Below are 14,315 nucleotides of genomic sequence, written 5' to 3'. Positions count from 1 at the left end.
GAAAGGGAAGAGGATTCTTTAGAGAATGGAGATTTTCCCCACAAGAGACAGCTTTCCAGGGCCATTTCAAAACATGCCAAAGAAATATATTCTGTGGTAAAATACTTCAATTTCTTTCAGGGCCTGCTATGTCAAGTGATGTTAGACTAGAGTTAGGCTGGAATTTCAGATCTGTTTTGGCAGTCTTAAGATCTCTGTTTTAATGTTTATGCTGGTCAGTTGTGCCTGAATTCCAGAGAGAGGAAGGTATGATGAAGCATGTCCTCTTTCCCATGAGTTTTTCAGGTTTCTATGGAATGCCCTTGACTGAGGAGGGGGCGGTCCATCGGTCAGTTGGGGTGCTTCAAACTTTGTTTTTGGTTTCCATTTGAATGAGTGCCAGGTGACGCAAAGAGCTCTGTTTGGATCTTAGCTGTGGCTTTGGGAGACATCTCACCTATAGTGGGCTTCATGTTCCTTCATCCTTAAAAAGAGGGAATACAGCCAAGCAACTACAAAAGTCTTTCTCCACCGCTAAATTCAGTGATGATGATGGTTCACGTGTACTAAATGCTTAATCTAGGTACTAAGTGTGTTATGTGGATAAATCGTCAACAGCTTGGAGGATAGCTGTTTATTATCCCCCCTTTAATGGATGAACACATTAATGTCTAGAGAAAAAAATAACTTACTTAAGGTCATCCCTCCACTGGTAACCGGTGGAGAGATCTGACCGAGACCAGTGATTTCAGGGGCCCTTTCCTCCTTATCAAAGGTAGACAATCTAAGATAGTTGGCTTGACTTGCAGTCACAGAGACACAGATTCTGAATTGAATACAACTGTAGCAATCATTTAACACCCTGTTCTCATTTTATAGATCAAGGACTGAGGCCCAGGCAAGTATAACTTGCCCTAGGTCAAAAAATATATTGGAAACATGTAGCTACACCCTGCTGTTCCTAGACAAGCTCATCCGAAAGAGTGCTTGACATGCACTTACATCAGCTCACCTGATGCCAAACAAGCCTACCTGATGGGGGCCTGGCATTGATCATCTTTCCCACTGTCACCTAGCCAAGGTTAAACAGCAAACACAGAGCACACTGGTACCTGCACCCCACGCCTGCTACTGCCTGCCTCGTGGTGCTATCTATAGGCCGATAAAACATCCACAGTATGATGCTCTGGAGAGTCTATGCAGAATCGACTCCTAAAGAGAACTTTCCAGGTAAGCTGAATAACTATGAAACACACTTCTGTGGTACTTTGAAAAGAATATCAGAGAATAAGTGAAAACACTCTAAAACCCACAACTCAAGTCAACGAGAAAATGCAATCTCACGTGGTCACTCAAAGCTGACCTCTTTCGGTCTATCATTGAATTGTCTTAACCTCCTCCCAATGTTCACCTTCAGTCTTCTAAGTGATTTTTCTCTTATTTCCTGTTTCCTTCTCTCCCTAACTGAGAACATCACAAAATTCAGGGATTTAAAAAAATGTTACACTTCTTATATGGTTTCCATATGGTATATCTATTTTTAAAAGCAGATTAGTTGAATGTTTAATGTCTCTCACCTAAGAAAGGGGAAAAAAGTTCAGTTTCTCAGTGGAACAAGATATTTTTCTAAGCTCTGCTGCCCTTGTTTCACATCCTGAACATGCGTTGTAATCCCCGTTACAGAGAAAATGCAGGTACAACAGATAAAATATGAATTTAGAGCCAAACAAGTCAAGCTTTAATCTTAATAGCTAGGACACGGTACCTAGCCTTTCTGAACTTCAGTTTCTTCGTATTTCTCTCCTGGAAAAAAAAAAAAAAAAAGTGGAAGGAGGAAATAATACCACTACTGCCACAATTATTTTGAGAATTAAATTAATTATGAGACTTGACTACTCCTAACATAATGGCTGGCACATATAAAGTTCTCAAAAATATAATCATCTCTTCCCTTATGTTATTCAGGCTAAAATAATTGTACCTTCTATTAAATGCCCTTTGCAGGTGATGTTTTTCTGAGAAAAGTCAATCTCTCATATTAGAGGGAAGAGATCCATTACACACACCTACCCCATCTCCTAGAGGATGCCTTCCCGGAAACAGGAGCACTCAGTGAATGGGTGGGTCACTGCAGCCCAGTGCTAGGGAGCTAAACAGCCACACTAGACATTGGCAACTTCCACTCTCTTCAAATACTCAGGCTGTGCTTCTTCTTGCACAGTTAACACAACTGGTTGGTCCTCCCAGGCTGCAGAGACACCCTTCACATATCAAACGATCCCCACCCACCCCAACCCGACTACTCAGGCTTCCTCCCCTTGCTCATTTCCCTGCAGGCATCTTGACCTGAAATTTGCAAGAATACACTCATCAAAGGGTTAAATAAAGTATTCTGGGTCAGGCACAGTGGCTCATGCCTGTAATCACAGCACTTTGGGAAGCCGAGGCAGGCAGATCACTTGAGGTCAGGAGTTCAAGATCAACCTGGCCAACATGGCGAAACCCCATCTCTAGTAAAAATACAAAAATTAGCCAGGTTTGGTGGCAGGCGCCTGTAGTCCCAGCTACTCTGCCAGCTGAGGCAGGAGAATCACTTGACCCTGGGAGGCAGAGGTTGCAGTGAGCCAAGATCGCGCCACTGCACTCCAGCCTGGGCAACAGAGTGAGACTCCGTCTCAAAAATATAAATAAATAAATAAAGTATTCTGAAATACAATATATTGTTTGATAGATGTGCATAGTTTTGATTTTAGTAAAACATTTTGAAGATGAAAGTGCAAACAAATCAGCAGAGCAATATTAACTCTGCTGATTTGTTTACATACATCAAAAACAGGTGTCCAAGAACTTTTTAAGTTCTGCCATAAACTAGCTGTGTGACCTTGTTCAAATCAAGTTACTTCATCGCTCTGAGTGTCAGTTCCCCAGGTAGAAAAAAACAAATGGAATTATATTCAAGATGACATTCCGGTTACACCATAATTACATTACTAAATCCTACTAGAATGACCACCACCCTAAGCCACAATTACTGATAGGTATTTGAGGGCCCTAGATAGTGCTGGTATGAAAGAAAAGGTCTGAGTAATTTATTTAAAGTGATGTGCCTTCTCCAAGGTTAAAAATCAGTGGTCTCGAAAACAAGGCAAACAGTTGGAAAGCAACCTTGAATCATTCTGAAACACGCTAGAAAACTACCAGTAGTATTTCCTCACTATTCCTTTTCATAATCTACCACATCAATGACCTACAATTACCCTTGACTTACTCAGACCTCATCTTCTAGTCTCCTCCAAAATCCCAGCAGAGTGATTCTTCGTGCATATATCACATTAAAATTAAATTATCTCCACAGGTCTCCCTCTCCCCATTAGACTGCAAGCTACTCAAAGGCTGGGCCCATGTCCTACTCATCTCAGTATCTACCCTGCCTAATACCACACATGCCATTAACTTAAACTGCCCATTCAACCATGTTTTAAATGGTTTACATCTGAAGATAGTCTTCACAATTTCCTAAGCAGATTTTGACATTATTGGATTTCAAAATAGGAACTATTTTTAAAAAGATAAATACAAAACAAGTATATATTAAGTTCATTTTAGAGACGAGAAAACAGGCTCAGCAAAGTTAACTTAGCCAAGTTCAACCAATGTAAAAGAACAGAGCCTGTGAGTCTAATCCCATTATATCATGACAGATATAAAAATAATTTACAGGAAAATAACTAAAGTGCATGAAAATTAAGGAAATTTTTCTGTCAACTCTTTCATATAAATTTAACAAAAGAGCATAGAGTATTTGTTCATCACTCTTCCAATAACAAAATCAGAAATCATAGAAATTTTAAAATGGAAAAACCAAATACTTAAGATTAGATTCATAAACATCATAAATATAGGCCGGGCCCCGTGGCTCACGCCTGTAATCCCGGCACTTTGGGAGGCTGAGGCAGGCAGATCACAAGGACAGGAGCTTGAGACCATCCTGGCCAGCATGGTGAAACCCCGTCTCTACTAAAAATACAAAAAAATTAGCCAGGCATGGTGGCACGTGCCTGTAGTCTCAGCTACTCGGGAGGCTGAATTGCTTGAACCCGTCAGGCAGAGGTTGCAGTGAGCCGAGATCACGCCACTGCACTCCAGCCTGGGCGACAGACCAAGACTCCGTCTCAAGAAAATATATATATCATAAATATAACCAAATAAAGGTCTTCCTATAGGTTGTACAGATGTTCTTGAATATCACTGTGCATTATAAAATAAAATTCAAAAGCACTAACATTTCCTTTTTTTTTTTTTCCAGAGAGGGTCTCGCTCTGTCACCCAGGCTAAAGTACAGTGGCACAATCTTGGCTCACTACAACCTCTTCCTCCCAGGCTCAAGGAATTCTCATGCCTCAGCCTCCCAAGTAGCTGGGATTACAGGTGCACGCCACCACGCCCAGCTAATTTTTGTATTTTTCTAGAGACAGGGTTTTGCCGTGTTGGCCAGGCTGGTCTCAAACTCCTGGCCTCAAGTGATCCACCCGCCTCAGCCTCCCAAATTGCTGGGATCACAGGTGTGAGCTAACACGCCTGGCCTAACATTATTTCTACTCCTTAAAAGTTAATCAAAAGAAAGGGAGTAGGACTACATCAGTTGTCATTAAAGAAACATAAATTAAAACATCTATGAGGTACCACTACACATCTATTAGAATAACCAAATTCCAGAATACAACATCAAATGCCTGTGAGGAGCAAAAGAAATTCTCATTCATTGTTGATGGCAATACAAAATGGTACAGGCACTTTGAAAAGCAGTTGAGTGCTTCTCACAAAAACAAACATAATCTTACATTACAATCTAGCAATCATACTTCTTGATATCTACTCAAAGGAGCTGAAATTCATATCCACACAAAAACCTACACAGAGATGCTCATAGTAGCTTTACTCATAATTGCTAAAACTTGAAAGCAACCAAGAAGTCCTTCTGTGGGTGAATGGATAAACTGTGGTACATCCAGGCAATGAATATTATTCAGCACAAAAAAATGAACTATCAAGCCATTAAAAAAAAAAAGCACACAGGAAACTTAAATGCATATACTAAGTGAAAGAAGCCAATCTGAAAAGGCTACATATATACTGTATGATTCCAACTACATGACATTCTCTATAGGTACAACTATACATACATGCTCTATAAATAGTATGAAGATTAGTGGGTTGCCAAAGGCTCATAGGAAGGGAGGGATGAATTGATCACCGAGGACTGGTAGGGCAATGAAACTACTCTGTATGATTTTATAATGCTGGATACACGTCATTATACATTTGTCCAAACTTATAGAATGTACATCACCAGCAGTGAACCCTAATGTAAACAGTGGACTTTGTGTGATAATCATATGTCAATATAGATTCATCAGTTGTAACAAATGCACCATTCTGGTGAGGAATATTAATAACAGGGGATGCTGTGCATGAGCGGGGACAGGGGCTATATGGGAAATCTCTGTAACGTCCACTCAATTTTGCTGTAAACCTACAACTGCTCTAAAAAATAAAGTATATTTAAAGAAAAAAGGGAAGAAGAAAAAGCTGGGCACAGTGTGGTGACTGTACAAAGCATCATACAGAATGAAATATACAGCTACAAGAGTTCGAGGAGGGCTGGATGCAGTGGCTCACGCCTATAATCCCAGCACTTTGGGAGGCCGAGGCAAGTAGATCGCGAGGTCAGGAAATCAAGACCATCCTGGCCAACATGGTGAAACCCCGTCTCTACTAAAAATACAAAAATTAGCTGGTGTGGTGGCGCCTGCCTGTAATCCCAGCTACTCGGGAGGCTGAGGCAGGGGAATCACTTGAACCTGGGAGGCGGAGGGAGCCGAGATCTCACCACTGCACTCCAGCCTGGTGACAGAGCAAGACTCTGTCTGAAAAAAAAAAAAAAAAAAGAAAAGAAAAGGGTTTGGGGAAAGATCATCTTTGGTCCCTAATGGATCTTCACCACTCTGGAATAAAATACCAAAGGGGTCTGTATGCCATGCTCATCCTGGTCCTCATTCACCTCTGCTACTCCCCCCAGCAGTCTCGCTCCAGCCCCACCAACCTCCTGTGAGTGCAGCTCCATTAAGGGGCCTCCAGGCCTTAGCATACGCTACTCCCACTGCCTGGCACACCCTGCCCTACCCGTTATTCTCTGCCCTGCTTAGTACTTTTGTCCAATGAATGAATGATTAATCAGAGGTGCTTCAGGAAAGGAATGAAGGATGAGGAGAGTTTTCATAGAAACAGAAGAACAGGGGACACACATACAGGCTAAGATCAGATTAAAGAATTTGTCTAAGGAAACAAATTATACTTTATCTTTTTTTCTCATCGGGCACTGCTCTGCGCTGTGTTCTATTTGTGGATTAGGTGGGATTTCTATCTCTGCTTTCCTCCATTCTCTTTCAGTAAAACCAACCTACGCCCAAGTTCCTGGCACACTCTAAGCAACCAGAGTTCCCAAAGCACAGCTGCCACCACTACCAGATAAAAAGTGCTCCACAGGAACTCTGCTGAAATCCTGGTCAGGGTTATACCAGCTTTGCTTAGCCGAGGCAGCACATTTTTCAAATTCAAAGCATGGTTTGACTATGACAAGAAGGAGTTTTCCCCTCCTCATTAAACTCAAGCATCCACTAATAAAATGTAATACGAGTCTACAGAAGAAAAAAAATTTTTAAAACAATACATCACATTAGCCTAGGACACACATCAAGGACAAACCAACATTGGACTGACTTCAAGCAACACAAGAAAATTGTTGCCTAAATATTTGCTATAGTCAGATTCACACCTTACATAGGAAGGCTGCTGTGCTTTGTGCTGGTAAACAGAAGGGCAACTCCTACCGCCTACCAGCACCCAAGGTGGGCTGGTCCAGTCTGCAGGAAACCTCAAAGGTAAATAAATAAGCCCAGAGTCAGGACAGAACTTTGCATGAAAGCTGTGCTTAGAAGAAAGAGGTGATGGAAGGGCAAGTTGTACTTGTACTCAACATATAAATAGCAATTAGTTACTCGGTTATTTGCACCAAACACAGACAAACAAGATAGCGAAGCCACTGGGTCACATCATTTCAAAATATAAAAGACAATGACTATCCACTGGTATTCCTTTCTTATTACTGAGGTCCAAGCTACCACTATCACCTCCTGCCCGAACCAAAACCACCTCCTAAGTGGTCCCTCTGCTTCCATCCGAAATATACATCAGCTGACATCACTCCTCTTTTCCACACCTTTAATGGCTTCTGACTACACTTAAAAGCAAATCCAAACCCCATTCTAAGCCTACGGAGCCATAAACAGCCTGGCCCACCTTACCCCTCCCCACTCAAAGCTCAGTGCTGTGCACCCAGCTGGATGTATTCCAGCCATACCTCCCTTCTCCCTGAGGCCTGCCTGGAGCATGTTTACTGCCCTCTCACCAGTCAGATGGAATGCCACCCCTGCACCACCCCAGCCCGGAGCCACTCTTACTTCTCTTCCTAGCACTGACCACCATCTGAAGTAATCTTGTTCACCTATTTGCTTGCTGCTTTGCTATCTCTCCCATCTAGAATTCCATCAACACAGGGACCTGGTCTGCCTGTCGGTTGCTAAATCCCCAGCTCCTCAAATAGTACCTATTATAGGTAGGTTAGCCGTAAATATCTGCACTGAACACATTTGTTAAATGACTTGTTGAATGAATGGTGGCTATATAAACCAATGTTTTAAAAGTAATGCCCAAATACGGAAAACCTGGTTTTACATAAAATATTAATTAGCAATCAGTTACTTGCTTTACAAAAGGATTCTGAGGGCTGGATGCAATGGCTCACGCCTGTAATCCCAACACTTTGGAAGGTGGAGGTGGGCAGATCACCTGAGGTCAGGAGTTCAAGACCAGCCTGGCCAACCTGGGGAAACCCTGTCTCTACTAAAAATACAAAAATTAGCTGGGCATGGTGGCATATGCATGTAGTCCCAGCTACTAGGGAGGCTGAGGTGGGAGGAGCACTTGAACCCAGAAGGCAGAGGTTGCAGTGAGCCGAGATCGTGCCACTGCATACCAGCCTGGGCGACAGAGTGAGACTCAGTGTCAAAAAAAAAAGATTCCTTTTTAAATGCATCTTTAAATATTTAATTTACAAATCTTCAGGGTGCACACTTTTTAAAGGATAATCTATTGTGCAGAGTGAATTAACTCCTCCAGGACATAAACACTGCTTATATATAAAAAGTACCTAGTAAACACTTGTTCAATGAGCACTGGAAAATACACAGTTACATGCCTTATTAATACATTAAATACACAGTTAAATACTTTATTCATAAGCTAAATACTTGATACACACCATAAACTATATGAAACTATACTTGGATTTGAAACACAGCAAACTTGGCTATATTTAGTTCTCATTTTTCCTTTTTTTCTCATAAACTGACATGTATATTTAAAATCTACTAACTTGACATACCAGCAATAATCTTAGCTACAAACTTTATAAGCAGGTGCAAATCCAAATAAATTCTGAAAGTTACTTGGCAGTTCTGCTGCAGTTAGTTTTGACTAACAGATACATGGAGGCATAGAAACAGTAGATATACTCAAAACTGACAGGTTGTTGGGGACATCTGTGAGTTTACTATGAAAATCACAAAGCTTGAGTTGTTTTATTTATAAACTGTGTAAAAAGTCAAGTGTCCCCACTGAAAGACTAATCAAGAAATCACACTGCTATAAAGCCCAGCCACGTTCTTGATGCAATGTACACCTGCCCTAATGTTCCAGATCATGTCCAGTTTTTTTTAAAAGTACATCTTATGTTTTTCTTTCTTCTTTAAACAGATAATTTCTTTAAAACAAAACTCTCCCGTTTTGGCTTTATTCCTACGTCATGAAATTGCCCACTCTACACATTCAATATTCACACAATACTAATGCATTGCGCAAGAAAAACGCATTCATGCTTGGACGGGCACAATGGCTCACGCCTGTAATCCCAGCACTTTGGAAGGCCGAGGCAGGTGGATTACCTGAGGTCGGGAGTTCAAGACTAGCCTGACCAACATGGAGAAACCCTGTCTCTATTTAAAAATACAAAATTAGCCGGGGTGGTGGTGCATGCCTGTAATCCCAGCTACTCGGGAGGCTGAGGCAGGAGAATCGCTTGTACCCGGGAGACAGAGGTTGCAGTGAGCCAAGATTGTGCCATTGCACTCCATCCTGGGCAACAAGAGCGAAACTCCGTCTCAAAACAAAGAAAAACACATTCATGCTCAGGTATCCATGTGAATCAACCACCCACCCCTTCTCCTTCCCTACCAGGTGTTCAGCTGCAGTTGCAAAGGTCAAAATGAAAAAGGAAAAGGAAAGTCAGCTGCGTAACTGGATGTGCAGGTGTTTGTGTGAGGCCTGTGCTGATGTGCAGCTGTGTGTTTCTGAAGAGGCATTCTGACGTCAAATATAACAACTTCAAGATTATTCACATTGTGTACATTATCTATGCCTTTTGTCTTTGTCTTTAGGGTATTACCTAGTTTGTAATGTAAAGTGTGTTAATGACTTGCCTCTTCACCGTAAACCGCATTGGTTCCATAGAACATCATTCTTACTATCTATAACTCCAAGAAATAAACTTCCAAAGACTAATTTCATATTCTAAAATCTTTCACAGGATAACATGTTATCTATAAAAATCATTCAATTTCAGGATATAATTTGCAATGGATGCACCACCTAGAGGAAATGAAATATAAAATAACCACATTTTAAAAATGTATGCTAAGAGGTATACATGAATTTGCTCCCAAAACATTTAATAGTTTTTCCGCTTTTGTCCTGTAATTAAAATAATAATTTTGAGGGCGGGTGCGGTGGCTCACATCTGTAATCCCAGCACTTTGGGAGGCCGAGGCGGGGGCATTACTTCAGCCCAGGAGTTTGAGACCTGCCTGGCCAATATGACAAAACCCCATCTCTACTGAAAATACAAAAATTAGCTGGCCATGGTGGCATGCACCTGTAATCCCAGCTACTGGGGAGGCTGAGACACAAGAATCGCTTGAACCTGGTAGGTGGAGGTTGCAGTGAACTGAGATCGCACCACTGCACTCCAGCCTAGGAGACAGAGTAAGACTCTGTCTCGAAAATAATAATTTTGAAATAACAAGATTCAGAATCCAAATTAAGCTACCAGCCTACATTTCCTCTATATAAACTTTTCCAACGTACTGACACTCGGAGAAGGCTAACAATCATCCTAAAAGTCTGTGATGGTTTTTGAAATAAGCCTTTGTTGGGGGCGTTTTCACTGTTTCCTTTGTACCAAAGTAAACAAAAGTCCATCTCACTCCCACAATGAATAGCACCTTACTAAATGTGTTCTGGAAAAGTAAAACTTAAAAAACAGTACTAGTAGTAAGTTTTTAAAAATTTACATTTACTTCTTACTGGTTTTGCAATAAAATGAGTCGCAATTTGTTTTTTTCTCTCTTTGGCCTTACAGTACAAAAGTATAACGATATAAAAGTAGACTCAAATCTTCAATCTAGGATGAGGAAGTAAAACATAATTAGACAACACACTGAATTACTTTTCAAACTTCAAAACAGTTTTTAAATTCACCGATACTTACAAAAACTAATTAGCTACCAGTTCAAACCAGAATGTGTAGGCATTACCAATTTTTCTTCGGTGCGAAACCGCTTTTTAATGACTCAAAACGTTTTTGAAAGTCATCTCATTTTACCACCAGCTACGTTTCAGGAAGTGATTCTAATGGAATGTTATTTACCTAGTAAAAAAATCTACCTAAAAACTTTTGCCCATCTAAAAACTAGTGTTACCTAGTTTCTGTGTCTCCAATTTTGTATCACTTAAATCACAGGCAAAGCTATACCTGCTCACAAACAGGTATTCATAAAAATGTAATTAAGTAAGACTGTAAAAGCATTGCATGATAACTCGAGATATAACTACCACCTAATTAAATTATTAATTGGTAAAGGCTCACAGTATGGCTAATAAATTGAGTAATAAGTGGGCTTATTACTCAACCAGCCATACACAGGAAACAAGCCCTGCGAAGGGGCCGGCCAAGGGACTGAGTGCATGGGGTGACAGCAAGATGCCCTCACGACCAGCGAGCCTTTCAAGGTGGCGAGGGTCGCATCCTTTAAAACACATTCAGACACCTGGCACTGCAGGAGTGGATAAAAAGAATGCTATTGATGCTATTACTGTGTTCTCAAACTGGTGGGAACTCTGGAAATCTACACTAATGCCTTCCTGTTAGCAACAGTGCAACTGGCCTGGATTTGCACCACCCAGTTATCTCGAAAGCGCTGATGTTCTTAAAATAAAACTTTGTGGGAATGAAAAGTTAAAAACTTCTATTTAAAACTCAGACCTCAGAACATGCCCTTTGAAACCAGAGGGTTAAAAACGAAAGACAGACGCCCCTTGTGGGCACCAGCCTCTGGGCATTCTCGGCGCCCTATCCAGGCGGCCCAGCGCAAGCCGACATCTGCGAGGGAGACACACGAGGGCGACACCCGCGAGGGAGACACGCGGGGTCGACTTCCGCGAGGTCCCGCGCCGGGGAGGCACCGAGCGGCAGCTCCGCGGCGCGGGGAGCGACAGGGGCCGGAGGAGCCGCCTGCTGGGTTCGGGCTCCTGCAGGGGTCTCCGAGTACAGCCTCAGTCTCCTCAGCTGTGAAATGGGCGCCGTTACCTCGCCCGTCCTCCCCACAGGGATCTGGAAGACTAATGAATGAGAAACGCGCGGCTAACGACCTGGTAGCGCCCGCCGCTCGCCCCCCGCCGCGCCTGGCCCCCAGCGGCCCGGCCCAGCCCCGGCCCGAAGGTTACAAATGTTCCAGCCCCGCGCCTACCGCTCCGCTCCGGTAACGGGCGCCCGCCCGACGCCGCCTACCTTGGCCACCCAGCTGAACAATGGTGACATCGCGGGCCGGGCGGCGGCTCTTCGCCCGCCGGCTCCCGCTCACTCCCGCCGCCGGCCCGTGGGCCCGCGGGCGGCCGGGGGCGGGCTTGGGGAGCGACGGGGCCGGGGCATCGCTCTCCCCGGCGGCGGCGGCGGCGGCGGCGGGCTCCACCCAGTTCGTCACTGCCCAGAGAGGTCGCGCCCGCCGGGCCGCCAGGCAGAGAAAGGGAAGTGGGAGGGGAGAGCGCGGGGAGGGGGTGGGCGGGGAGAGGAGGGGAGAGGAGGGGAGGGCGCGCTGCCGACCCCGCCCACCCCCGCGCTCCGCTGCCGCCGGGAAGTTGGGACATGCTGGGGTCGCCCTCTTCCGAGATGCCCAGGGCTGCGCAGGAAACCCTGGAGGCTGGGGACGCGCCTTTCCAGGCCTCTGGGGTCCGTTTCGCACAACTTTCAGAAATCTAAGAATTCCTCCCTCTCCGAGGTTCCACAAAAGCCCCAGAGTTGGAGCTAACACAAAGCCCGCCCAACTTTCCAGGGGTGACCCCCACCCCCAGGGCTTTTCTTCCTAAGCGCTTTAGATTGCTGGTAACAAAAGACCAGTGTTCCCCAGCCCCTAATACCTTTATATAATCAAAGGTGGTTTTCTTGGAGTCAGGAAACTCGGCGACTGAGACCAAAAATTGGGCAGAGGAAAAGAACCTTTTAGCTCCTGCCTGCCGGGAGGCTTTAGCGACTTGAAAAATGTTGATTTCACCATAGTTTTCTTCTCTCCCAAGGCAATATGATAAGACAAGGTGGTCAGTTTATGGCTACAAAGGTAAAGTTGAGTTGCAATCCCAACCACTCCTGAGTTCCACGTTGAAAAAAAAAAAAAAAGTCCAAAGGTCTAATCGCTGATGCGTAATGTATGTGTCAGGTGGAACCACTCTCTGAGTTCCTCAGGCCAAATGGCCAACCCAGCCCAAGAATTCTGCTTCTCTTTTCCTTTTACTAATTGGGCATTATCTTCTTGAAGGACCGTTGGGACATTTTAATGTTGTTCCGTAAATATCTAGCATCTAAGTTTAGTGACGGTATTAGCTACCTATTGCTGTATAAAAAGTTACCCCAAAACTGAGAAGCTTAAAACCACAAACAACTTCTGTGGGTCAGAAATCCAGGAGCATCTTAGCTGGATGGCTCTGGCTGAAAGTCTCCCTAAAATTTCAGCCAAGCTGTTAACTGAGGCTGCAGTCATCTCAAGACTGGACTGGGACTGAAGGACCCTCTTCCGTGCTCATTCACATAGGTGTTGCCAGTATTTAGTTCCTCGCAGGCTGCTGGACTCAGGGCCTCTGTTTCTTGCTGTTTCTTTCCATTGTGCTGATCAGAAAATGGCAGTTTGTATCCCCCAGCACAAGTGATCCAAGAGAACGCACAAATCCAAAAACAGTTTTTTAAGAATTAAGATGTGACATCCCAACACTTTTGCTCTATAACTGTTTGTGAAAAACCAAAGACGTAAGTCTAGTCCACACTTAAGGGGAGGAGATAATATAAGGGCATGAATATCAAAAGGAGAGGATCATGGGGCATTGTGGGCAGCAAGCCACCCAGGTGCCGAGGCAAGAGACCGAGGGCACAAGTTGTTCCAGTATAATAAAATATATAAAATAAGAATAGTTATACTAGATATATATCTTAGATATGATTATATATGAATATCATTAATCATTAGTTTGTAGCAATTATTCTTTATTCCAATATTATAATAATCCTCGCTCTACAATCATAACCTAGGAAAAACCAGGCCATACAGAGATAGGAGCTGAGGGGACATAGTGAGAAGTGACCAGAAGAAAAGAGCGCGAGCCTTCTGTTATGCCTGGACAGGGCCACCAGAGGGCTCCTTGGTCTAGCGGTAATGCCAGCGTCTAGGAAGACGCCCGTTGCCAAGCTGACTGTGGTCTAGCAGTAGCGTCAGTGTCAAGGAAAAACACCTGCTACTTAGCAGACGGGGAATGGGAGTCTCCTTTTCCCCAGGGGAGTTTAGAGAAGACTCTACTCCTCCACCTCTTTTGGACGGCCTGACTGATGTCAGGCCCGCCCACGGTTATCCAGAGAACTGACCGTCTCCCTGTGATGCTGTGCTTCAGTGGTCATGCTCTTAGTCCGCCTTCATGTTCCATCCTGTACACCTGGCTCTGCCTTTTAGAAAGTAGTAGCAAATTAGTGAAAGTACTAAAAGTCTCTGATAGCAGAAATAATGGTGTAAGCTGTCTCTCTCTTTCTCTTCTCTCTCTCTGCCTCGGCTGCCAGGCAGGGAAGGGCCCCCTGTCCAGTGGACACGTGACCCATGTGACCTTACCTATCACTGGAGATGGCTCAC

At 43.8% G+C, this 14,315-nt stretch overlaps 1 protein-coding gene across 10 annotated transcripts in view; it reads right to left on the bottom strand.

Annotated features, from left to right (window-relative positions):
• The window catches only part of TBC1D1 (TBC1 domain family member 1), a 248,220-nt gene that overhangs the window by 147,700 nt on the left and 86,205 nt on the right, over positions 1–14,315 (bottom strand). Inside the window, exon 1 of one of the 10 annotated variants that reach the window (XM_063619789.1) lies at positions 11,942–12,157. The exons of 6 other annotated variants lie outside the window; for them this stretch is intronic. In XM_063619789.1, coding sequence (XP_063475859.1) covers positions 11,942–11,971 — 30 coding nt within the window. In that variant the 5' untranslated portion in view covers positions 11,972–12,157. Of the gene's footprint in view, positions 1–11,941; positions 12,158–14,315 lie in introns of those variants that run through there. 3 more of the 10 variants (XM_055246312.2, XM_063619788.1, XM_063619790.1) reach the window with 3 other exon arrangements.

Source organism: Symphalangus syndactylus, chromosome 16, assembly GCF_028878055.3.
Source record: "Symphalangus syndactylus isolate Jambi chromosome 16, NHGRI_mSymSyn1-v2.1_pri, whole genome shotgun sequence".
Lineage (NCBI taxonomy): Eukaryota > Metazoa > Chordata > Mammalia > Primates > Hylobatidae > Symphalangus > Symphalangus syndactylus.
The sequence above is the reverse complement of the archived record's forward strand: the minus strand, read 5'-3'. Positions and strand labels throughout refer to the sequence as shown.